Source organism: Macrobrachium nipponense, chromosome 22 (assembly GCF_015104395.2).
Source record: "Macrobrachium nipponense isolate FS-2020 chromosome 22, ASM1510439v2, whole genome shotgun sequence".
In the NCBI taxonomy this organism is placed as follows: domain Eukaryota; kingdom Metazoa; phylum Arthropoda; class Malacostraca; order Decapoda; family Palaemonidae; genus Macrobrachium; species Macrobrachium nipponense.
Genome location: NC_087213.1, coordinates 12,305,604 through 12,330,664, shown reverse-complemented (window position 1 = coordinate 12,330,664; position 25,061 = coordinate 12,305,604). Strand labels below are relative to the sequence as shown.

General features: G+C 41.1%; 1 protein-coding gene across 1 annotated transcript; it reads left to right on the top strand.

The window, feature by feature from the left end:
* The first annotated feature begins 4,350 nt into the window (after positions 1-4,350).
* LOC135198863 (ribosomal protein S6 kinase delta-1-like) lies at positions 4,351-24,860 on the top strand. Its single transcript, XM_064226836.1, is given in 9 exon segments — positions 4,351-4,407; positions 6,613-6,740; positions 7,908-8,833; positions 8,865-9,182; positions 9,962-10,079; positions 11,539-11,785; positions 12,917-13,012; positions 24,653-24,664; positions 24,666-24,860. Coding segments are annotated over 9 exon segments (1,992 nt in total). The 3' UTR covers positions 24,756-24,860.
* The last annotated feature ends 201 nt before the right edge of the window (positions 24,861-25,061 follow it).

The window sequence follows — 25,061 nt, the reverse complement described above, 5'->3', positions numbered from 1 at the left end:
CCGACAGAAATTCGAATTTCGCGGCCCCCGCGCTACAGGTAGGTCAGGTGATCTACCTGCCGGCCGCTGGGTGCAGGAATAGGAACCATTCCCGTTTTCTATCAGATTTTCTCTGTCGGCCATATTGTAAACATACTTTTGCGGTACCTCCTGACTGATTGATTTTCTTGTTTCATCGCCATCGATCTTCTGGCTGTCTTTTGCAGGGAAATACTGGGTCTTTGGCTCGGCATACGCTTTTATTAACTTTTTAATGAATTTGGCTTCGAAAAAATTTCGAAGAATATATAACGTGTAACTACCGAAATTGTCGGTAGACACTCACATAGTTTGCAAGAAAGGGAAATATTAATATTTATTCATTAATACGTGTAATAAGTGTTAGAATTGATTGAGGAAATGAACTGACTTCCTACTTTAGGGAGTCAGTAAAGCATGTAACTAGATACGCTTCCTTTAAAAGTTTTTTGGATACTCTGTACTAACGAGCAGTTAGAGTATTAACAGTACTAGTAGTGTTGCATCCTCATCACTTCTTACTTCGCAGAAACTTCAAATCATAATTGCAATTTGAAGACAAGGATTGTGGCTCTAAATGCGAGCTATTAAAAGGTAAGAAGTGATTACTAGTGTTCCCCATTGCAGTGGAGGGTGCGTCTGATCGGCTCTGCCTAACTCTCAGGCCTAGACCTCTTTCAAGCTCCCAAGCCCAGAGGAGAAGAAATGTCAAAAAGCCGTAAGGAGGTTTCAGAGAATCCCCACCGGTCAGGCGTCCCCTTGGCAGGTTCTGTAGAGAGTCCCAGGACTGCCAAGAATAGCCATTGGAAAGGCATCCTTAAAAAAATGCGTCTCTTCTTCCGTTTCTTCATCTTACATCCGAAAAGACAAAGAAATGTACATGTTTGGAGTTCGAATGATCTAGCGCGTTCTCTGAAAACTAAGAGAACACTAAGCGAGAGCCAGCCAGGAAAGCCGCGTTCCAGCAAGCAAGCGCGAGCCACATTCCAACAGCCAAGCAGCGAGCCGCGTTTTCCAACAGACTAGCGAGCCGCGGTTCCTACAACCAAACGCGAGCCGCGTTCCAGAAAATTTTCTTGGCGCAAGGTGCCTTCAAAGAGACGAAGCGCCAGCCTGGCGCAAATTGCGCCAGAAAACAGACGGCTAGAGCAAGGAGCCTTATAGTAGAGTGGCAATCAGAACGATCCTTCCATTGAATGTTTCCGGGCAAGAGGCTCCTTCTAAAAGGAGCCTAGTAGGCGCTCGGCACTATCAGGGGCGCGGGCACGGGACCTCCACGGAAAGCGAACGTTCCAGGAGCGAGTCTCCTTTCTAGCGTGCGGAACATTCCAGGCGCTAGGCGCAAGGAGCCAGGTACCAGAATATTCCAAATCTTCTCAGAGAGAGAGGTCAGTCGCGAGGCTCCTCTTTGAGTTTTTAACTTGAGCAACTTTCCCCTGTCAAAGGTGCAAGATGTCGCACAGGCGGCCGTCGATTTTGTCAGAAGGTCGATCCTGAGAGAAGCCAGTTTTTCATTATTCAGAAGACTCCTGTTTTGGCAGTTCCTCTCAATGCGGACTCTCTCCTTCATTCATGCTCTTCCCTCGTTATGAAGAGGCAAGAGCTTTGGGAGTTTTCTTAATAAGTATCTACTTCCTTCTGTAAACCCTAGAGTTGAACAGGAATTCTGTCTCTTCCACGATTTATGAGGAAATCATGAAGATTTAAAGAGTTCCTGAATTAACTTCCTTCCTTAAGGAGATATATATATACTCTTTCTATCGTTCTATTAACGAAAAGAACGAAGATAGTAAAAATGTTTCCTTTCTCTATCTGCCTCAGCAGGGAAAGAAGGTAGTAGAGTATCTGCTGTATGAGAATACGATACGGTCAAATCATAAGACATACCGTAGTTACTTCTTTGGTGAGCAACTAAACAATTACCAGTATCCCCTTACCAGGAATTCCTAGGAAGGACTACGCTTAAAGGGATTGTTAAGACAACACCTACTTAGCTTCTAGATTTATCGAAGTCTTGTTTCACTTAAATATGCATTAATAAGAACTTCCTGAAGTTCGATAATAATTTTATAAGATTCCTTTATTGAATGGAGTAGCTGGCAACTCTGGAAGAGTAAGGCCAGACGGCTAACGGAGACTGCTATCGCTTAGACCAACGCAGTACCATCTAGTTCTCGGTCATGAGCGGTTGGTTACATCTCTCTCTCCTGCGGGATGGAATAACTAACCGTATCTCTCCCCTACAATCGCGGTCTTAGCCTCGGATTGAGGGGATAGTTAAGCAAACATAAATAAAATATTGTCTGCCTTTTGCTAAGAAGCTTTCAATAAGAAAGATATTACAACCTTTCAATGCTGTTTACTGTAGGTAACATTATTAAAGGATTCTAACGCAGCAGAACACTATATTATATAATGCTCTCATGCTTACGAAAGCATGGCTTATTAGAGTACATGCTTAGTGAGAAGATGAATGTAGTAGAGAATTCACTTTAAGACTACGGTATGGTCAAGTCTTATGCACATACTGAGGTTAACTACAGAATTCCTCGTATCCTTACTAAGGTTTCCTAGATTAATGCTGTTTACCACAATGTGACAGTATTATAAAGGATTCTAATACGGCAGTGCACGATATAATATAATTCTCTCATCCTTTCGAGAAACGCACACAACCTTTTTAGAATCGGGTATTGCTCAAGAGAAGATGGATGAGTCGGATGGGAAACATTCTCTTAGTGGCAGAAGTTGTTTCCCTGAATGGACTATACTACGTATACAAAAGTTTTTTCCTACTAAGAACGGAATTAACATGTGAAAGGATGTCGGGTACCATAAAGGCACAGATGTTCTGGCACTTAACCTAAAAAGAATTAGAAGGAAGCGCCAGCCTGGCGCAATGCGCCAGAAGCACCATCCAAGATATTTTCCCATTTTAGCGAGTTATTAACCTAAGAGTCCAGTAGCCTCTTGGACAGCAGGCTCGGTAACGGCAAGATTCGTTCCTGATTTCGTTTCCCATTTAATCGGAAAGGGGTTGCTTACAAGGAACGATGAAATGATTTATTTTAATCACTTAGGCCAATTCCACGACTCTCTCATATCGCAAAGAGCATCGAGAATCTTTTTTTTTTTCGCCCCTGTTCACGTTAACAAAAGAGAACCTATTTGGAAAACAGACACGGAACGTAATGATCCTTAAGAGGTTCGATGCAAGATTTTGCATGTCCGTGAGAACCTTCTTGATCGAAGATAATAACTGTTAACGTATGTCTAACATTTATTGGAAAGATTTGTGAGAACCTGCAGAAAATCTTCTTCATAGATCTCTTCGCAAGGTAGAAGACGAACAGGCTTCCTATAGACTGCTTCCTTTTCCTCGAACCAAGAGAGGTAGCAATATACGCCATCTTTAATTTAAAAAAGGGGAATAAACTTTAGTCTTTTTTCCCCTAGTTATAAATTCTTAACAGATATTGAGATAAATTGGCGTCAAAGGAAGAGAGGATGAATGCCTCATTTTGGCCTTAGAGAGGTTGGATTCACAGAAGTCACGTTCTTCTCACAGCATGTTTCGTAAGGCTTTTCCAAGAGTATCTGGATATTCTATCAGAATCTATTATAAATAGACCTGAAAAACCTCTCCACTCTGAGTCGGTCTGCGTGCAGACTGACCAGAAGTAGACATGAATGAGAGGAGTTTTTCAAGGTAAAAGACAAGAGTCATGGTAAATACATAGAATTGCTGCAGATCGTGCTAGATGGAATGGGAAACTGTCCTCTTCCGATACCTTTTGAACCACCATGGGGGGGTTTTTTTCTTCCCTTTCAGAGGGAAGAATCACCTTTGAATATATCTGCTATCAATAACGCAGTAAAAGGCTATACTCTGTCTCTACAAGGAGAATTAGAGATAGCAGAGAATTAAGATCTTCGGGATCTTATACGATACCCCTTGGATTAACACGGACAAGGCTCTAACCAGGCGCCAGCCATGCGACACCCAGGCGCCAGGCTCCAGGATCTCCAGCTTCTTCGTGTTTGGAGATAGAATTCACCAAGAGTCTCCTCTTTGAGATTTGTCTCAAGATCAGTTGTTTCCTGACAGGGACACAAGTTGTCGCACAGGCGGCCGTTGCCCGTGTCAGGATGGACTGAGATTGTGGGAAGTTTCTAGCAAGAACAAACTTCTCATGACAGGGACTCTAGTGGTCGCATAAGCGTCTTCATCTCTGTCAGGATGGTTTGATTTGGAGAGACTTTTTTTGCAGGATCAACCTTCACCTGCCAGGTACTCAAGATGTCGCACATGTGAACGTAACAATTGTCAGGATGGGGCTGTTACTGCTTAAAGCCCATTCACCTTGTGAAGAGAAGGCGCTCTCTCAGGTGATTCATTCTTTTCCCAACATTATGGGACAAAGATATATCAGACTAGGAAGTTAATGAGGGTGCAGGTCTTTCAGACTACAAGACCTGAGCACCCTTTTATTGCATGAATTCGGAGAGTCTCTTGAGTCCTGCACACCCCTCCTTCTCCTAGTTCATTACTATTAAGGGGATTATAAATCATCCTCTTTTGGACCTCAGATTCTGTGTTCCGACAAGATGGAACTGCTCCTCGTTAAACTTCTTTGGGGGATTTTATGAGGTAATTCTTTGTTTCTCTTGGTCCTAAACGACCAAGAAGACAAGTGAATTTTTTGTGCATTGGAGTCTCGCATCAGACTCTATGGATACTCGGCTATGGGTTCTTGCCAGCATAGTATGGCGGGTAAAAGAACTAAAACCCTCTATTCCTGACTCAACGCTTTCAGATAGAGTTTCCGTCGTCCAGGCAAGGTACTTACCTTTTTCATCTACAGATAATGGTTTTAAAAGTTTGCCTACAGAGTCTTTGGGATGCAATGAGGGCTCGAAATGCTTCCCAAGAAGGTATTCAGAGAGATACAATAAAGAGCTAGAAATCAGGAGTCCTCCCAATTTCAGCTCGGAGTCTCCTTCGACTTCCAAGCTCCTTCCCTTCCTTCGGAAACAAGGATAGGGAAGATTCCACAAGACCAACCCATCAAACATGTAAGAAGAGAAACTCGTTAGCAAACGGAAGTACTCAGGAAGGATCCTCCCTCGGAGGAAGACTCTATCTCTCGTACTGTTAGATATCCTATCATCTAATGGATGTAGCTGACTACAATCACCTCCCCTTGCCGGAGAGGCCAAAAGCTCAAAGTGGAAGAATTTCTTCCACCCCTTCTCCAGTCTCCTGATAAACTATTGTGGATGTTCAGGACTTTCGGACAATGTAGCGCGAACTAGGTGCCAAATGCCAAAGAAGGCGTAAAAAACGCCAGAGGCAGACAGTTCCAAGGAACACTGTCATTGTCTGATGAGAAGAAAGAGCAGGTCTACAGATACGTTGCTGGGATAGGGAGCCGACACTGATCCTTAACTAGTGAGTTAAATTTTATTTTAACAGTTTTTTTTCTTTGGGTTGTTTGAAAGGAGTTTGGGGATAACTCTTTTCAAATTAAGCACAAACCCTCTTGTTAGGATCAGGTGATCGGGTTCGGTGTTGTGCTCCTTAATTATGCCACTAGGCATAGGTGTATTGTCATGTAAGTGGATAAGACCCCATTGACAAAAGACCATTAGATTCTGTCGGGTAAGTGGATAAGACCCCATTGACAGATCTACAAGAACTCTTAGCAATAGGTCACATCCTCGCTGAGGCTCTTGAGACGAAGCAGACTCCTAGCAATAGCTAGGAAGTCAACCCTTCGTCTAAACACATAGGAACCAAGGTTTTTATTTTATTTATTACCTCAACGTATGTTGTTTACGGTCTATTCAGTAATTAGCGTCTCTTACCCTCCTCCAATGGTGTGAATCAGCTATTGTATATATCTGACAGGTAAGGGTGAATGTATAAAAATTATATTATGATACAATAAAGTTTTATACATACTTACCTGGCAGATATATACAATTAATCGCCCACCCAACCTCCCCTCAGGAGACAAGTGGAAGAGAAAATCTGATAGAAAACGGGAATGGTTCCTATTCCTGCCACCCAGCGGCAGGCAGGTAGATCACCTGACCTACCTGTAGCGCGTGCCGCGAAATTCGAATTTCTGTCGGGAAGACGGAGTCAATAGCTATGTATATATCTGCCAGGTAAGTATGTATAAAACTTTATTGTATCAAAACAATATCATTTTGTTCAGCCCTCCTTCTAACTTAAGATTGTAGATAGTTTTATTCTTCTTGCTGTGGAGATCTTTCACACTTTGCAGTATTGCAAAAAAGGAATCATCATTTTGGTTTTTCTCAGGATTTTCCCTCACCAAATTAAGACTGAAATGAGTTCTTTTGTCTTTTGCACTGTGTGCTGAATTCCTGTCTGGTCTAGGTCTGACTTTATTTAATTATTCTATTTTCTGGACCTTTATACTGGTATTCATGCTGCTACTACATATCTATTTCTTTTCTGACTGACTGCTCCTTGGACCTTTGTCACTTTCAAAATTTCTCTTACAAATATGGCTAAGATTAAAAAGATAACCATCATTGTGTACTTATTCATTTTCCTTCCAGGTGCTTATCAAGAGTGGTAGTGGAAGTGGGGAGAAAACAATTGTGCCTCAAAATGTGCCATATATGGTACCTATCATAAGGTACCATGAGACTGACAGCGCCATATACCTCGTGCTCAAATTTATTAGGTTAGTATGTTCACCTTGCATTATTTTGACTACATATGTACTATTAATGGGACAGTTTATGATTACATACTTGCATTATTTGTATTTCATGTATGTATGTATGGATATATATTTGTGTGCTTATATTATCAACCTGTATGTTATGACTTTTCTCTTCAATATACTTTACAAAGACACCTCTTGTACGTACATTATATTGCATGGGGTAAATCATAGCCATCTTAAAGTTCACCATAAAAGATTTTAAAAAGCTGTACTTTTTGCATGCATAGAAGTAGACCATTCATAATATTGAAGCTGTTGGTTTGATTCCAATACATAGTTGTTAACAAGTGAGTGCAAAGTTGTCTTAAGAGAATGGAAGGTCATGGCTAGTAGATGAACTGTAAATCCAAAAATGGGAATTAAGAGTAGAACAGTGTCATATACTCTTTCAAACCATCCCTCTTTTATCAGTGGAGTGAAGTGAGTGCTGCCTGAATCTCACAGATCCCTTTGTTGTATATTATAATTTGAAAGAAAAAACTTCAAGCTTTGTTAGTTATAACATTGATACGTATATTTCTTCTGAAACACACTTCTATGAATGACTGAAGCTGTTTAGCATTGCTTGAATGTAAATTTATGCTGAATATTTTGCACGTCATTGTTTAATGAAAATGAATTTCCTTTGGAAAGAAAACCTTAAACAAATGTCTGACGAATTAATTTTTAGTTTTTTATAATAAACTAAAGTCCCATAGTTATGAGAGCAAAATGGATTTAAGTCGTGTAATTTCTTCAGGATTCTATTGCCATAACGACCTTGTTAAATGATTAGTAACAGTGACAAATTTTCATTTTTTTTTTTTTATGTGCACTGGCCCTCATTTTTATTGTGTGAACCATTATACAAAGTGAAATTGAGTTTGTATTACAAACCTGTTTAAATTTTTGCACAAGCTAAGCACGTTATTCTCTCTACCTCTCTTTCAACAATGATTATGAACTTTGTATTTACTGTATATTTCTTTGCATTCTGTAAGCATGTGATAGTAATTGTTAGTTAACATTTTGTTTTAAAATTTAGTTCTCATGTTTAGTTCATATATAGGCAACTGTTGTCTAACATAGTGGTTAATATACTATTTTTTTTTTTTTTTATTTTTTTTTTTTTTTCATTTACAGTGGTGGTAAATTATGGAGTCACATTGGTAAATATGTGTCAGAAACAAATCCAGGGCATGGAGAATTGTTTGACATAACAAGGGAAAATACTTATGCTGGCCACCGCTTTTTACTGGAAAATACAGACTGTGATGGCCTAGCTGTCGATGGCTTATCCCTATGTGAGACTCCATCTATGATATCCAACATTTCCTCACAACAGTCTTGCCCTTTGCCGCCTCCGTCTAATAACCTCCTCAGTGTGCCTGATAATGGTTCAGTTGATGGATGCTCTACTTGTTCTGAGGCATCTTCGTCTTGTTTGCCAGATGGTTATTTGCCAATATTTTCTGATTACACTCCCAGTTTACCGTCCTCTTCTTCCATGGTTGTTATTCCCCGTGCTGGGAATGATGCAAATCAGGATGGTGATTCAGTGCCAAAATCTAGTAGCACAGGAGCTTTAACTTTGGAATCGACATGCACCGAAGAAGTTCCACATAAGGATAGAGATAAAGTAAAAGATGCCAAGTTATCAACAGCTGAAGAGAGAGACATCATTGGTGGTGCCGTTGTGAAATTCGTAATACTACTGAAGTTTAATGGAGACAGTGTTAGTATTGGAAGTGACACTCTTTCCGGTGTTAGCGAAGATTTTAGTTGTTCTTTGCCCCCTAATGTTCCTGATCTGCTGCCTGACCCCATACCATTACCAGAAGTCAAGATAACATTTGATGCGGTAGAGGCTGATGAATCATACTTGAAAAATGAGGAGAAAAATTATGATCATAACTTCCAAACAGAAGGACATGGTCACATCAGCTCAGGTAAAGAGACTGTGATTGAGGAAGTTCCATGTTATTTAAGTGATATTGGTGCAGATGTCCAGTGTGATAGTTTATACAGATTATGTGATAATGTAGAGGTTAGTTCAGATACTGGGAAAGGTGCTGCTGCTGCTTTTGATTCCAAGGGTAGGGGACTTGGACGGCAGTCCAGACACTCACCTAAAGGTTGATGAGGACAAAGATGATATTAGTGTGACAGACACATCTTTTGCAAGTGTAACTTTACCATCATTTTCATGGACAAAAAAAGAAGACTCTGAGTTGGCTTCCCTTGATATAGAAGACTTGATAAGAAACTCGAAAATGTTGTTACAAAATGTTGATCATACATTGCAGCAGAGTAAAACCCAGAGTGTTTTAGCATTCAATGATTCAGATGACAGTGTGTCTGTTGAGCATTCTGAACTTCCTTATGATGGTGCAAATGCAGCTCCTGATCAACAAGATAGTTAAAAAACAGTTTCCAAGGTCGAGAAATGCCTTGACATAAAAATGGCTCTCAGGTTGCAACTGTATATGACACCACAGCTGCCATTTGGAAATAAATTGAAGTTTCTAGTCAGAAAACTGGTACAGCAGAAAAGGAGTCGTCTAAAGATGCACATCCTTAATTTTATTCATCTAAACCTTCCTACTGGAGAGAGTGAAGAAAAGGCAAATAATGCGGCTGAAAAGAATGAAGACTGAAAACGAAGTTGGTTCCCAAAAACACAAAAACCTCCCAGTAAAGATCTAGTTGGGGAACTGGAGGACAATACTGATGATAATAGAAATTACAGTGTTGTGAATGACTCCAAAGACAATCTTAGTCCTGGGATTATGCAGAGCCCCTAGAGAATTCCATTGGGATTGTTTTGTTGGAGCAATACTCAGCCAATAGAGGTCACGATGCGCGACCTAGATTACCTGAAGGCATTGTAAAAGATATGGTATCCCAGTGATTTCAGCTCTTACTTTCCCTACATACTTTGGGTCATTATATGGGGTGGGGTGAGTATATGTGGCATATTTACCTTTAGTGATTATAGAATTGATTTGTCATCAAAATTTTTAAACTTGCATAATTGAATTTTAAAAATAAAGTACAATTTGATTTAATGATATACATGTAACTCAAAAATATGCAGGTACTACATGATCATTTAAAGGAATTTTTAGAATGACCACTCTCTTGATGTTTTGAGTATTTTGTATAGTTTAACTTGATGCATTCTTGTGTTTTTGTAGCATTTTTCCTGTTATTTTGTTTGGAAAGTCTTGAATGGGACCTTAGTAAGTTCATAAAGAAGCCAGTGATTGTTAACCACAATGCTACTGCATATGCATTATTGATTAGGCTGGTCAAGTGAAACTGATGATGTTGAAGTGTAATCCACAATTCTTTTTCATTGGAAAATGGTATAGTAATTTTAGATTGTATTCAGACTTAAGATTCTTGTCGAGCTAAAGCTGGTCAAGTTCATGGTTTTTCTTTTTGTCTTCCTGTCACCAAATTTTTTTTATTTGATGTCATCTTATCTTGTTATGCATTTGCTGAGTTTAGCTGTCATTCTTGCTTAATGGTATGTCTTCAGTAATCATCATATTCTTTTACAGTATTTGCTTATTTCCCACAACAGTAATCTAGTCAAATATTAAATACTAGGAAAACTATACATTTATACATATACGTATTCCAATCATAGAAAATTTGTACATATTTTCCAGCCATCACTAGTTACATCTCTCTATCAGACTTTCTCCTTTATGGGGGTCAAATGGGGAAATACATATATATATATATATATATATATCCTTCCCCCATTTATTGTGTTTTGCATTTCTCACCTGAATTCTCACTGGTCTTATTTCTTGTCCCAGTCTTATCACAGTTTTATCACATGTTCAGCATTTTATCCTTGACCAGTGTGGTTATTTCACATTTTCCAGTAGTTACTCTAATCACTGTATACTATAGGCTTAGATTGTTTTCCAACATGCATTTTACAAAAACTATCAACTTACAAGTTTACCTAAGCAGTAGATTAAACCATCTTCTCAGCATAATCCCAAGTTGGGGTTGCTATTTTTGATTAGCCTTTTCCAGATGTTTCTGTCTTTTGTTCTCCTTTTGTTTATTCTTTTCATTCCTCATTTCTTTGAAAGTAGTCTTTTCGTCCTTCCTGTCCTTTGTATTCCCGGTATTTCCATTTCCATGATGTCAAGTTATTTGGCAACCTTAAGATTAGATACATTTCCTTAATTATTATGATGTGTTTTTCGTTGCGTAAGTTTACTTTTTAAAAATATTGGAAATATGTGTTCTTACATTTATTTCTTGGAATAGATCGCTTGCAGTATTGGCCATCTTAATGATGCCTACAAAAAACTGAAATTCCTAATTAGCTCCAAAATTTGTGGCAGCTGGATTCTGAGTCACTTTTGAGAGGAAGGGATAATAAGCTGATTTTCATTATTAACAATCATCTGCAAACAATGAATTTTGCTACATGAATTGTTATGAACCAGTCAGGTTAAGAATTACAGTAGTATATTAAAAGAACCAGGACAGTTGTAAATTTTGTAAGGTTGTGTGCTTCAGGATAGTTGGAAGTGGTAAGTGTTTAAAGGGTGATTACTATTTTATTAATTTGCTGTTATTTTATTTAATGGTACTCAGTTTTTCCTGTAATAAAGAGAAGTAAAATACTATGTACAGTGAATTTTGTTCTTTCGTATAAATTATTTGATAATAGCACACTTTGTTTTGTTTTTAATTTTCTTTTGTATATTTTATTTTTAATTTTCTTTTGTAATTATTTCAGAGACTTTAATCCGGACAATGTTTTGTTGGATGAAGGTGGCAGTATCCTCTTGACTTATGAAAGCCGCTGGTCATGTGTACAGCATGACATTCGAGGAGGCAAAGGTTGGAAAATAATGGATGGGGAGGTATTTCATTTATGGAAAGGTTACTTGGCCCCAGAGCTTGAATCTCCACTAACATATCCAAGTGCTGCTTCTGACTGGTGGTCTGTAGGAGCACTAATGTATCATATGTTGACTGGTCAGGTAAGGTGATCGGGAAGCAAGAGGATGTGCTGACAAAACATTATTGTGAATTTAAATCTTCATTGTTAAGTAGATTCTCAAATTTACAAAGTTTTCAGTTTGCATCTAGCTGCACTTGTAACTAAAATATTCCAAGATGTTTTAAAAAATGTAAATATAAAAAAAGGATGTAGAAGGTAATGCATGTAGAAGAGCCAAGCATATGCAATTCCTGTATTTGTTCCCATTTCAACTGATGTTGCTTTGTTGAGAATGTAACTCAGGCTAAGTTGGGTCCTGTCAGTTTAGAAATTATGTATGTTGACTAATTTTATTGATTTATTATTCATTTGTCATAATTTCTTGGATGCTTGATTTTAAAGATAATGACCTATTAGGCTACTTTCATATGAATACTTTTTCACTTGACAAGTTTTATTTCCTCTTGAGATTTGTGTGTATCTCGTTAAAATACCAGCAGAATCTGAGAACAGGTAACCTCAACGCATTGTTCAGTAAGGAATGTAACAGGCATATAGATTTTAGAAACTGTGAATTATTCATAGTTTATTAAATCTTTATATGGTAAGCCTAAAAGGCTAGATAAAATTTGCATGATTGCCCCCTAAAGAATTATTAAAATTTGTGTTTCCGTTTGCAAAGCCAGGGAATTGGGTAGTTCATATATATAGACCATCTAGTCTTGGTTAAAGGAAACTTAAATAAAAGAAGTTGGTGTTCAGTCAGATGAGCAGTAGTAGACCTGCTTTTTAAGAATATGAGTCAGGAAAAACAGAAGCCAAAACAGAATTCCAAAGTTTGGAGACAGAAGGAAGAGATAGGTATTGAACTGTGTAATCCCAGAAGGATTATTGATTTCCACAGGGTAAATGTGAGGAGAGTTGGTCTGACAAGTGTTAATATTGCGGCCCATGTATAATAAGACTTAGATTAATTTCTAAGTAATTTGTGCAGCAAGCAGTAAATATCATCCATGAGAACAGAGATAAGGTTTTCACAAATCAAAATCCTCCTTTTGTTTTAAAGTTAGTCCTTTTTTTAAAAGATTACACAAAAAGCAGTGTAAATCGATCCCTTTATTAATCTGTGAGATTATTCTTGTTTGAGATTAAATTTTTATTTTTCCTACAGAGTGTTTCAGCTGCACATCCCTGTGGTGTCACATCTCATACAGAACTTTTCATGCCATCTCACCTGTCTCCTGAGGCAGCATCCCTTCTCTCTCAGGTAAGATTTTTGTTCGGGAAAAAATAGCACAAACAGATGATAAAAAAACAAATTGTTCATACATGGAACAAACCTTTGGTCGTAACAATAGAATAAATCTTGTAGCCAGCAGAAAACTGGTTAAAAAACAATAAAAGATTGTAAAGCAAGGAATCTGTGGTATCTGGCAACTCATGCATATACAAGGTGGAAGCTAGTCACCAACTAGGCATGAACACCCATGACGTGTCAGTCTTTTTTTGACCGCCGTGGAGAGTGGTCACTTGTGCTCTCCTTTCCAAGCCGGTTGCTTTGCATACCCATGATTTCTTTCAGTGTGTTCGTGTGTGTGCCTTGTTGATTATCATGGAGTCCTCCAATTCTTCTAGGCCTCGTCAACGCATGTGCCTGGCCATTAACCCCTTCTTTACCAGGTGGGTGAGCAGAATGTAAACATTGTGTTTGCTGCTGAACTGAATCTCTCGGTAGTGACTCCAGTTTGGAGGGGTGCGCATCGTAAAAAATATTTGCCAAAAATACACTAATCAAGACAGGCTAATGAAATTATCAGGTATTATTAGCACTATAATAACGCTTATTCTCTGTTAGTTTTATCATCCTACAGGGAAAATGAAATGATTTTATGAAAAAAAATGTGAAAACTCAGTGTCCCTTGTACAAGGGACACTGGTGGTCGGTGAGAAAACTACAGTCTTGAATAGAAATTCGGTCTTACAGAATGTCGGTATATCGCACCTGGAACATGCACATAAAGTATTATCAAAATAGAACAGTAAATAAGCACGTAATAACAAAAAAAAACAAAGAGCAAAACTAAAGCGAAAGCCCCGCCAATAAATATGGAAATCGCAAATTTATAGTATATCTTTAAAAATTGGTCGATGTTCATTTCTATGTTTTCTAAGATTAGTTTCATCCACAGAAAAACACTTTTAGGGGTATCAGGGGTATCTAACTAATTTTTTCAAGTTCTTGTCCTCAGAAAAAATTGCTTTTTTGCTTTTTTCTCGGTGGTTTGGTTTTTTATATATAAAGTTACTATAAGGCTTTATTTTTACCTTCATTTATCTAGTGTTCATATCTTTTTATTTGTAGAATGTAATAAGTGAATAAATAAATAAATACAGTAAATGATGATACAACTGGTTTTATACTTGGGTAGAAGTTATTACATGTTTACGCTTGTCTGGTTTTGTGATTTTTTGTTGAGACGTAGTTCATCTGTCACATACACACTACTATAAGCAGTATAATATTTTTTTGGGTTCATCATACGTCTGGCATCGGTCATACTGTTTATTTTGCTCCAAACTCTTCAAACCGAAAATTACAGAATGATTGGAAGTCCCTATCTGAAAAAGAGGAGTTTTGGTGGTACTATGCGTACCACCTTTATGCACCCGTGCGGTGGTAGTAGACTTGAATGGTGGTACCCACCTACCTCCAAACAAACTTTCGGTAATGAAGAGGTTAAGGGTTTTCAGTGCTCCAGGTTTTTGGCTGCTACCATTACAGATCCCCATACTACATGCAGTAGGTGCTGATCTAAATTTTGTATCATTACTAATACTTGCCTGGAATGTTGTTCCTGGCCTTTGTCGCAGTGGAGTGGATTCTATAAGAGGGAGCATCGTAGAGTATCCACTTGTCCTTGGGACGGTTTTTCGCCACCTCATTTAAACGGTTCACCATCCCCTTCTTCCAGAAGTGTTCTCTCTGCATTGATTGTACTGCTGTTTCCTTCCTTTTCTTCCATCAATCCGTCATTGGAGGTATATTGGGAGTTGCACAGGATGAGATTGTTTAATGTAGCCCCCTCTCCTGAGGGATATAATGTCCTTCCTGAGAGGGAGGAGGCTATGCCTTTTGCTTCCTTTATTTCAGATCCCAAATCAAATGAGATGGTGGCTGTTTGGGTATCTAGGGTGGCGTCTCTACCTCGTGTTGTTGTGACATCATCACAACCTCTCGCTGAGCCATCAGAGCTGTTTCAAGTTATGGTTGAGAGTCTGGACTCTGTTTTTCAAGAAAGGTATTCTGCTCTCTCTGGCAATCAAGAAAGGTATTCTGCTCTCTCTGGCAAAAAGAGTCATAGAAAGAGTGATTCTTCTCCCCTCCTTATCCAGCAAGAGACGTCATAGAGGGGAATAAGCTCTCACCTCCATCTCCTGCTTTTCATCTCCTCCCCCTCCTCTCCTTGAGTCAAACGGAGAATTATGGACTTTGTGGCGTTCTTCTCTTTGGCGAGTGAGAGGAGTGCTTTGCTGACTTTCTCTACACGGCCGTGTCTCTCCCTTATGTGTACATGAACATGACCATGGAAATGTTAACCCTCCATCTCAACTATCTCTGTCTCCTTTACCTGTTCCAGTCCGTTGTAAAGATGATAAGACTCCGATTAAGAGGTCGAAGGTGCTATGACGGTGTTTCCTGCGCCTTCCAAGGATTCTTCTCTATGCAAAACGTGTTGTGGTTGACGGTCCAAGAACGTGAGGCAACTCATGGTACGCGCACGTGTTTCTTGTTCACCTTCCAAAGACCAGGACCTTAGAAATTAGTCTCCTTCAGGAAGTTCGCTTAGGTGTCGTTCTTCTCAAGACCGTGCTCGGAGGTCTTCGCACGGCCGTTTACTTGACTCGTCACACATCCGTGTACAAGGTTCGTCCTACAAATGTGTATGTGGTTCATCGCATGAGCGTGTATACAGTTTGGTTTGAGACTATGTACATGTTTCTTTCGCATGGCTGTGTTCCAGAACCCTCTGTTTCAAGATCTTCATAGTTAGGGATTACACTCCAACCACCATGGGGCGGCATGATGCCTGGCTTGCTAGGGTAGCCTCTCCGTACCATTAGGGAAGGATGAGGATCCTTCCAAGCCTTCTTCTTCATGTCATCAGTCTCTTTGCTGTAACCAAGGAGGGAGACAGCCAGGATTTTTTTGTCTTCTTTCTCAGAGGTTATTGATCTCATTTGCGAGTTCGATAATCTTGGGTGTAGAACACAACTCAGTCTTCTATGACCCAATGACCCCTATGGGTATAGGGGCCTTGCTAGGTCCAAGGCAAGATACTAAGTCTTTGTTGTTTGAGCTTCCCTTTTGTTTTAGGGCATGCTCAGTCTATCTTGCAGCATGTTACACACCTTGGTTTCAGAATGAGATGGCTCTCTGCTCTCCAATAGGTCACCTCAAAGTGCCTTCCCTCCTCCCTCTCAGGCAACATAGGAAGTATTATTCCACCAATGTGGTTCAGCTGATGCCCACCCCGTCACCTTAATTTGGACGTGATCTGTCTTCTTAAACCTGGTTTTGACCCTGGAGCTTCACCAAGGACCTTTGCTATGGAGGCTACTGCTTCTACCATCTTACCGGACTGTGTCCTGATTAGACTTGTGGTCCACTGTGGTAGCCAGGATAGCATAGGATCGAGCTGAGGGAGGTTCAGTCAGGCTCTTCCTCCTTTGTCAGGCTATTGCAGTCCTGAGGCTAAGGCCATTTCGTATCAAGGCCATCTTAGTGCGACTTTGTGGGCCAACCTCTTCCTGGCTAAGAGGGAAGTGACCTTGTTGAAGGTGGCAGCATCAGTAGATTCGGACAAATTTTTAATCAAATTGTATTTTTCATAGCTAACAAACATTGAGCTCTTAACGTTTACTGCCCACCTCTAGTCACCCCTTTCTCTTTTCCTGGGTTGGGGAAAGATTGACGCATCATGGTGTTCTATGCCTGATCAGTTACCAGCTTCCACCTCGTATACGCACGAGTTGCCAGATGCCACAGATTCCTTGCTTTACAATCTTTGATTGTTTTTAACTGGTTTCAAGCTGGCTCAAGAAGATTATCCTAATGTTACAACCTCAGGTTTGTTAGCTATGAAAAATACAACTTGATTAAAAAATTTTTCATATCACGAATCTAAAGACAAGTTAATTGGGATTTTGCAGCTGTTGTATTACCAGTAATTGATGGAGAAAAAGATGGGAGATTAATGTGGATGGTGAGAGTGATAATGATGGGTAAATTATTTCAATACAGCACAGGCAGTCCCTGGGTTACGACAGGGGCTCGTTCTTGAGACGCGTTGTAACCCAAAAATTGTCGTAAGCGGAACATCATAAAAAATACTAAGAAAACCTTACTTTTAATGCTTTGAGTGCATTGAAAACTATGTAAACTGCATTCTTATTGCATTTTTATCAAAAAAACCTTCATATATTGATTATTTTGCATTTTTAGTGTCATATTTCTTCTGCCAGATGAGCGTTGTAGGCGTCGTAACCCTGGAAATAATTTCTGATGAATATAGTTGAAAAGCGCCTTAACCTCGGAACGTCATAAGCCGAACCCGTCGTAACCCGGGGACTGCCTGTATTTGGAAGCAGTACAGACAACTTTCACTTATGATTGATCTGTATGTTTGATCACTGATCGATTAAGAAGTTTCCTACCCAAAGTCTGTCTGATCACCCTTGAACAGCTTTTATAGTTGCTGTCAATTTCCTTTGTCTAATCTAACAGTAGGCACTCCCCAGGTTATTGGTGATAGTTTTATGGCACTTGTCATTGCGCCTACAACTGTAAACAATTTTTGGTGCCAAAAGTGCCAGTTTCCGGTTATCAGCCCCAATTATTAAGTACGGGCAGTCCCCGGCTTACGACGGGTTCGGCTTATGACATTCCGAGGTTAAGGCTCCTTTCAATTATATTCATCAGAAATTATTTCCAGGGTTACAACACCTACAACGCTAATCTGGCAGAAGAAATATGACACCAAAAATGCAAAATAATCAATATTTGAAGGTTTTTTTGATGAAAAATGCAATAAGAATGCAGTTTACATACTTTTCAATGCACCCAAGCATTAAAAAGTAAGGTTTTCTTAGGATTTTGACGACATGTTCCAGGTTTACGACGATTTTCGGCTTAAACGAACGTCTCAAGAACAGAATCCCCAACGTAACCCGGGGACTGCCTGTATTGGCACCAATATATCCCTAACAGAGGAGCCACTAACTGGTTATCGGATGCCAAAATGCGATTAGCCAAAAATCGTCAATTTTCAGTTGTTGCTGATTTTCGATTATCATCAAGCAAACAAGGCAATAATAATCTGTATACAAATAATACCCTGAGAATGATTGAGTTTCTTGCATTTTCATTTTGCTTATGTAGCCTTTAGTACAGTGTATAACTTTGAGAGAGAGAGAGAGAGAGAGAGAGAAAAAAAAAAGTTTTTTTGATATGAAGATATCCATTTAGTACAAATCAGTGTTAGCCAGTCAGTTACTGTATTTTTCTTTGAAAATTTGAAAACCTCTCCTGGTTTTGAGGTAACTTTTAATTTATTGCAGAGAAATTCCTTTAAGTTTGTTCATACGCGAGCAAACCTTCGGTCTTAACAATAGGATAATTTCTGGCGCCTAGCTGGATCCAGTTAAAATACAGATGAAAACAAGGAATCTTGTGATATCTGGCAACGCATGCGTAGATCGGGTGAAGAGTGGTCAAGGACCACTTGCGTACGCCACTGCGTCAGTCTTTTCTTTAATCGCCTGGGCGAGAGTCGTGGTTAAACCTCTCTTGGCATTTACCTGGTTCATTGCCCGTTTCTCTGTGTAGTGTGTGTGGTGTGGTGTGTGGTTCTGGTTGTTATGGCTTCTGCTGCCTCCTTCCTCGGAGCCTTGTAAATGTGTGCCCCGGGATTCCAGGTTTTCCATGTTCTCGTTTTTTGGCTTCGGAGGCGACTGATCCCCACATCACATGTAGTAGATACCATTCTAATTTTTGTACTATAACGAATCCTTGCACTGAATGCCAGGCATAGCCTAAGAGCAGTGGAAGTCGTTTTTATACAAGAGAGAACATCGGAGGGTTTCGACTCTTCCTTCTTGGGAAGGTTTTTGCCTCTTTCCCGATGCTTTGTCTCCAGCAGATCCATCACATAGTAGCGTTGTTCCTGTGTCTTCCTTCCTTTTCTTCCATTGATTCGTTGCTGGAAGTATTGGGAGGCCACCAGGCTGATTTTTGTAATGTCGCCCCTTCTTCTTCGGGAATTAATTTGATTCCCGGGAAGGGGGAGGCTTTTTTCATCATTCTCATTATTCCAGAGTCGGAGACGTCCCAAGATGGCGGTGATTTGGAAAACATCTGGGGCTAGGGGGTCCCCTGGCCTTGGAGGGGTTGCTAGCCCACTTTATGGAGGATCGCTACCACCCTCCTCAGGCTGGCCAGCCCATTCCCCCTCCTTCCGGCTCGGTCTTCGTGGGTAGCCGAGAGGTTAGCCATCTTGTATTGCTCTGCCAGTGACTGATGCTGCTTCCTTGAGTCGGAGGGAACAAGCCGTGGCGTCAGCCCCGTTGATGACGTCAACGGGATCCGTCTTTGTGTATTCCTTCGCCAGTGTCGTCTGATTTTTTTTTTTTTTTTTTTTTTCCCCTTCACACCAATGGGAAGCTGTGGGTACATCATCAGCACTGTGGACGTCACACTCCCATCGATGACGTCACTCCCAGTAGTCGTCTCCTCTGCACTGCCTCTCTCAGCCGTGATGTCATCTCTGCCACCCACCCCGTTCGCTACATCTCCCTTCCATGTCATCGGAGCCTTCTCTTGCAGATCAGTCTGAGGTTATATGCCAGGCAGTGCTTAAGAGGTTGGACTCTGTTTTGGATGATAAGTTGGCTGCCTTGTCGGTTGGGAGGACTGAAAGGAAACGTGTTGCTTCGTGCCCGCCTCCTGCAAAGAGATCACATAAGAAACCAGTGCTGTCTTCTTCTCCCTCTTCCCCCTCTAAGCCACGTCGGCATATCAAAGCGTTAGAAGGCTAAGACTTTGCTCTTTCTTCGCCTACGAGAGGGAGGAACAACACAGACATGTTCTCGGGAGTGTTGGGGTTCCGGAGAGTGTTAGTGTATCTTCCTTTGTGCAATCTGCAGTGACTGCTTCGTCCTCTGCATTGAATCGTGGTGTGTTGCAACCTCCCCCATCCGTGCACATCTTGAGCATGTTGCAACCTCCCCTGTCCATGCATATCGCGAGCGTGTTGCAACCTCCCCTGTCCGTGCACATGATGCAAGTGTTCCTTCTTCTCCAGGGCCTATTCGTCGCCTAAGTTAAGGATCTCAAGGCGCCTGTCAAGAGGTCCAGGTGGTGGGCATGGAGTTAGTGCAGCAGGAGTGTTTTGCCTGCCCCTCTCACTGGTGTTTCCAAGAGTTTGACTCTGGGGTATTCTCCTTCAATCTCGAGTGTTTGGGATTCCTCTCCAATTCACGTTCGTACATCTGCCACACCTGTGACCATTCACGGACATGTTAATGAGTCATCTGTTGGAGGAGTACATAGTGATGTTCCTAGTGTTATAGTGGATTCGTCTCAGGAACTGACGCGTGGACCCAGCCCAGAAGGGTTAGTTGGTGTTTTGGGCTGTTTGGCTGCTGATCCTTTGTTAATTTTAATGGGGAAGGTGCCTTAGAGGAGCCTGCACGTCCCTTCTTGTCGTCGGTCTCCGTTGCCGGAGCAGGAGGAGGGAGACACGCAAGAGTTTTTGTCTTCATTTTCGGAAGTTGTTGATCTCATTCATGGGTTCAACAATTTGGAAAGTAGGACTCAGGCTGGGTCGTCTTACACTCCTCCTTGCTTGGAAGCCTTGGTGGGAGCTACGCAGGATCCCAAATCATCTCTTCAGCTTCCCTTGTCGGGGCACGTCCAGTCGGTCTTGCATAAGGTTAATGCCTCTGTTTCGGACCGGGACAGTTCGCTTCGCTCTAGGGGCTCTGCCAAGCTACTACCTCCGCCTCTCAGGAGACATAGGAAGTACTATGCTATGAACTCTGCATTTTCTATGTCGCGCCATCTTAACCCAGATGTCATTTGCCTGAAGCCGGAATTGACTTTGGAGCAGGTAAGGTCAGTGGCTCCGTCCTTGTCTCCGCAAGATGCCTCAGCATTGGAATCTACAGCAGCCTCCATGTTGCAGACGGTTTCTTGGCTGGACTTCTGGTCTGTGGTCATTACCAAGATAGCTTCTGACTGGTCCCCAGAAGGGTTGGTGAGTGCATCCTCGCTTGCCAGTCTGTTGCAGTCCGGAGGCAAGGCGTTTTCGTATATGGCTCACTTCAGTGTTAATTTATGGGCTAACCTTCTTCTGATTATAAGAGACGCGGCTTTGTCTAGGATGGAGAGATCAGTTGACATGGAGTCCTTGCTGGCATTGAGGAACAGAGATCTATTGGAGTCCCAATATTTGTTTCCTCGGACTAAGCTCAAGAATGCGATAGACCGGGGCCGGGCTGACACCAAAGACAGACTGGTGCACCAGGCTGTGTCTAAGTCGGAGTCTTGTCCTCGGAGACGTCCAGCTCCTCCTCCTTCCCCTGTCCAGCAGCGGTCAAGAAGATCGTCGCCTGGTAGGCCGTCGAGGAATTCGGGTTCAGCAGGGACTTCCCGTTCAACTCAGCTAAGGTCAGAGGATCAACGTCCCTTTCGCTCTTGTTCCTTTGAGCCGAGATGGGGCCCAAGGGGCAGAGGTAAAGGGGGCCGTTGGTAGGTTAGGCACCTCTCCCTCTCCTGCGCCACAGATGGGGGGTTTCCTGGCATGCCATTGGGCCTAGTGGCAGAGTTATGGGGCGGAGAAGTGGGTGGTGTAGATGTCCTTCAGGTGGGGTACCTACTGCCATTCAACTTCTCTCCTCCTCTGTCGGACAAGCTGCAGCTCAGAACTCAGGAAGGCATATCCTCCAGATTCTCTGAAGTTCTTGGCTCTCCGGGAGGAACTGCAGAAGATGCTGGACAAGGACGCGATAGAGGAAGTGGTGCGTCCGTCTTTGGGGTATTACAGTCACATCTTCTTGGTGCCCAAGGCGTCGGGAGGATGGAGACCTGTGATTGACTTATCCACCTTGAATCACTTCATCAGGAAGACACAGTTCAAGATGGAGACCCCGCGTTCGGTGTTGGCTGCCGTGAGGGAAGGCGACTTCATGCTGTCGATAGACTTAAGGGACACGTACTTCCAAAATCCCTGTTCATCTGACGTCAGGAAAGTTCCTTCGCTTCTCTCTTGGGGACAAGGTCTTCAAGTTCAATGTCCTAGGCTTCGGGCTGACAACAGCCCTTCAAGTGTTCACAAAGGTCTTTTCCCTCGTGTCAAGTTGGGCCCATGCTCAGGGGATCCGTTTGCTGAGGTACCTCGACAATTGGTTGGTCTTGGGAGTTTCCAGGGAAAAGCTGCTGCAGGACAGGGATCGTCTACTCCGGTTCTGTCTGGAACTGGGCATCGTAGTCAACCAGGAAAAGCTTTTGTTGTGCCCTGTCCGGGCCCTGTGTTGCTATCTTAAAAGGACTCGGCACTTTAGACCAGGCTGCCGCAGACTTTTTGCTAGCACAGGCCGTATGAAGAAAGAGGTGTCAAAGAATACTAGCTCTTTTTGGATACAGGAAGCCATCAGACAGCCATACTTGGGACTCTTGATGATTCCACCACCACATCTGTGCAGGCTAGAGCACATGACGTTAGGGGTATTGGTCCCTCTCTGGCTTTCAAAAAGAACTTCGGCTGTACATAGAGCGCTGAGCGCTGGTACTGGTTACGCCAGTCCACGTTCACCTCTTTCTGTCTTAAGGATGCTGCCCACAGATCTGCGGACACATTGTCCCTGGGTCCTGTGGTGGCTGCCCAACAGTTTGTGTAACTTATAGTTCACTTTTGTATCTTACCTAAGATGATTGTGTGGATGAGAGAATGTGAGTTGGTGCTCTACTCCTTTCTCTTGTACCTTTCCTTCTTCCTTCGAGCGGGTTAAGGAATAGACACGTCCCTTCGAGCGGGTTTAGGAATAGAAACGTCATTTGTTGGACTGGTCTGATACAGGTGAGTAAGGTAGTCATACTGATAGTGTGGTTGCTTAATATACAAATATCAAACCCTCTATTTGGTAGCATTTGACCGTCAAAGTTTCTCTTTGGTTATCTATTACAGTGGTTCTCCCATATATCATTGTATGTCATCAGGGTTGAGTGGTTAGATATCAATTTATCTAGCTTCTCAACAGGCTTCGGCCCTCTCAGAAGTCATCTTCTGGAAGCTGGGACTGGTGGGTAGGCCCCCAGCCGGTTTAGGATGTCTTGTACCTCCCTCCAAGTATGAGTCTATCCTATTTTTAAGACCGAAGGTTTGTTCACATATGAACAAATGACAAATTTTCTAAGACAATTTGTATTTTTCATAGGTACAAATCTGAGGTCTTAACATTATACTACCCGCCTCTAGCCACCCCTCTGTGTGTTAAGACATCCCGAGTTGGGAAAGACTGACGCGGTGGTGGCCATAGGTGAGTGGTCCTTGACCACTCTCACACGATCTACGCATGCGTTGCCAGATATCACAAGATTCCTTGCTTTCACCTGTTTTTTAACCGGATCCAGCTCCAGGTGCTAGAAATTATCCTATTGTTAAGACCTCAGGTTTGTAGCTATGAAAAATACAAATTGTCTTAGAAAATTTGTCATTTTAATAATATATTTGACTTTTGTAATAGTTGTGAAACCCATAAAGAAAGATACATTACTAATTGGCATTAAAATTTGAGATATGAAGGGAGGCACTTACCTATCATGCTCCCTCAGCTAGGGAATTTCTTCCCCTTAACACAACTCTCAGTGCATAGTTGTAAAACCATAAAGAAAGATATATCACTACATTGGCAAAATTAAACATTGAGATATGAAGGGAGGCTTACTTACGTGCTACCCTCAGTAGCCCCCAAAACACACTCTCAGCTAGGGAAATTTCTCACACAAACAAAATCTCAGAGCATTACCTTAGTGAAACCCATAAAGAAAGATACATCACTAAATTGGCAAAATTAAACATTTGAGATACAAAGGGAGGCACTACCTAGGGAGTGGCTCCCTCAGTGATTACCATAAAGAAAGATACATCACTAAATTGGCAAAATTAAACATTTGAGATACAAAGGGAGGCACTTACCTATCGTGCTCCCTCAGCTAGGGAAATTCTTCCCCAACACAACTCTCACTCTCAGTGCATGTCTTGGTCTAAATTCTATATTCTATTCCAATCTATTAATGAAATGAGGAACCTAACATAATCATATAGCAAAAGTTGCTTTTAGTTGGGAAACTGAGTCATATTTACCTATATGAGATACATAGCTATCAGTATACAGTATAATCTGTTTTACACAAATGTAAAGTTTGGCGCTAGAAATCCTAATGTTAAGACGAAGGTGTTAGTTATGAAAAATACAAATTAGTTACAAATTTGGTATTTTTGTACAGGGAGGTCTTAAAGGTGTGAAAACACAATCTTATATCCATTAACAATTTTCTTTCCCTTTGAATTTATTATTCTTGGGTGAGTTTATGATTTTTGAGAGCTCAGGCAGTAGTCATATTAACTACAGCATTCATATTTGTTTACACTTTGAAATAAATTTTTTCTTCTTATACATAGTTTGGTTAAAGTTTCTTTTTTAATGGAAAGAATGCATGTAAATTTCAAAAGTATGATTCCATATTAATTTTTAAAGAGAACCACGTTTTGTTTCCAAATATATTAGGCTCATGACTTGAGCTTAATAAATAGAAATGTTTAATTGCATAATTAAATTTACCTTTCAGTTGTTGTGTGCCCCACCCAACAGAAAGGCTTGGAGGTGGTATTGCAGGACCACAGGAGATCAAAGACCATGCCTTCTTCACTGGCATACAGTGGACTGAATGAAAATTTTCCCTACATACGTGACTGAATAGGAGAGAATCATGTTTGTGAAAATTTGATGGTCAGTAAGTCATGGTTAAAGTTTTCATGGTTTATTCCTTCTCACACTGAATATATAGAGTACAGTATAGACATAATATTGGCTTTTAGTCATAAATGTAATGTATTTTATCATTCAAAACAATGTCTCAAAAACAGTTTGCTGGTTCAGTATGGGAAAACTGAATAGTGGTTATCAAAAGATTTTCAAGAGTACTTGAAACTATTTTTGTCAAAGCTCTGAATACACTGTACTAGTATAATTAGACT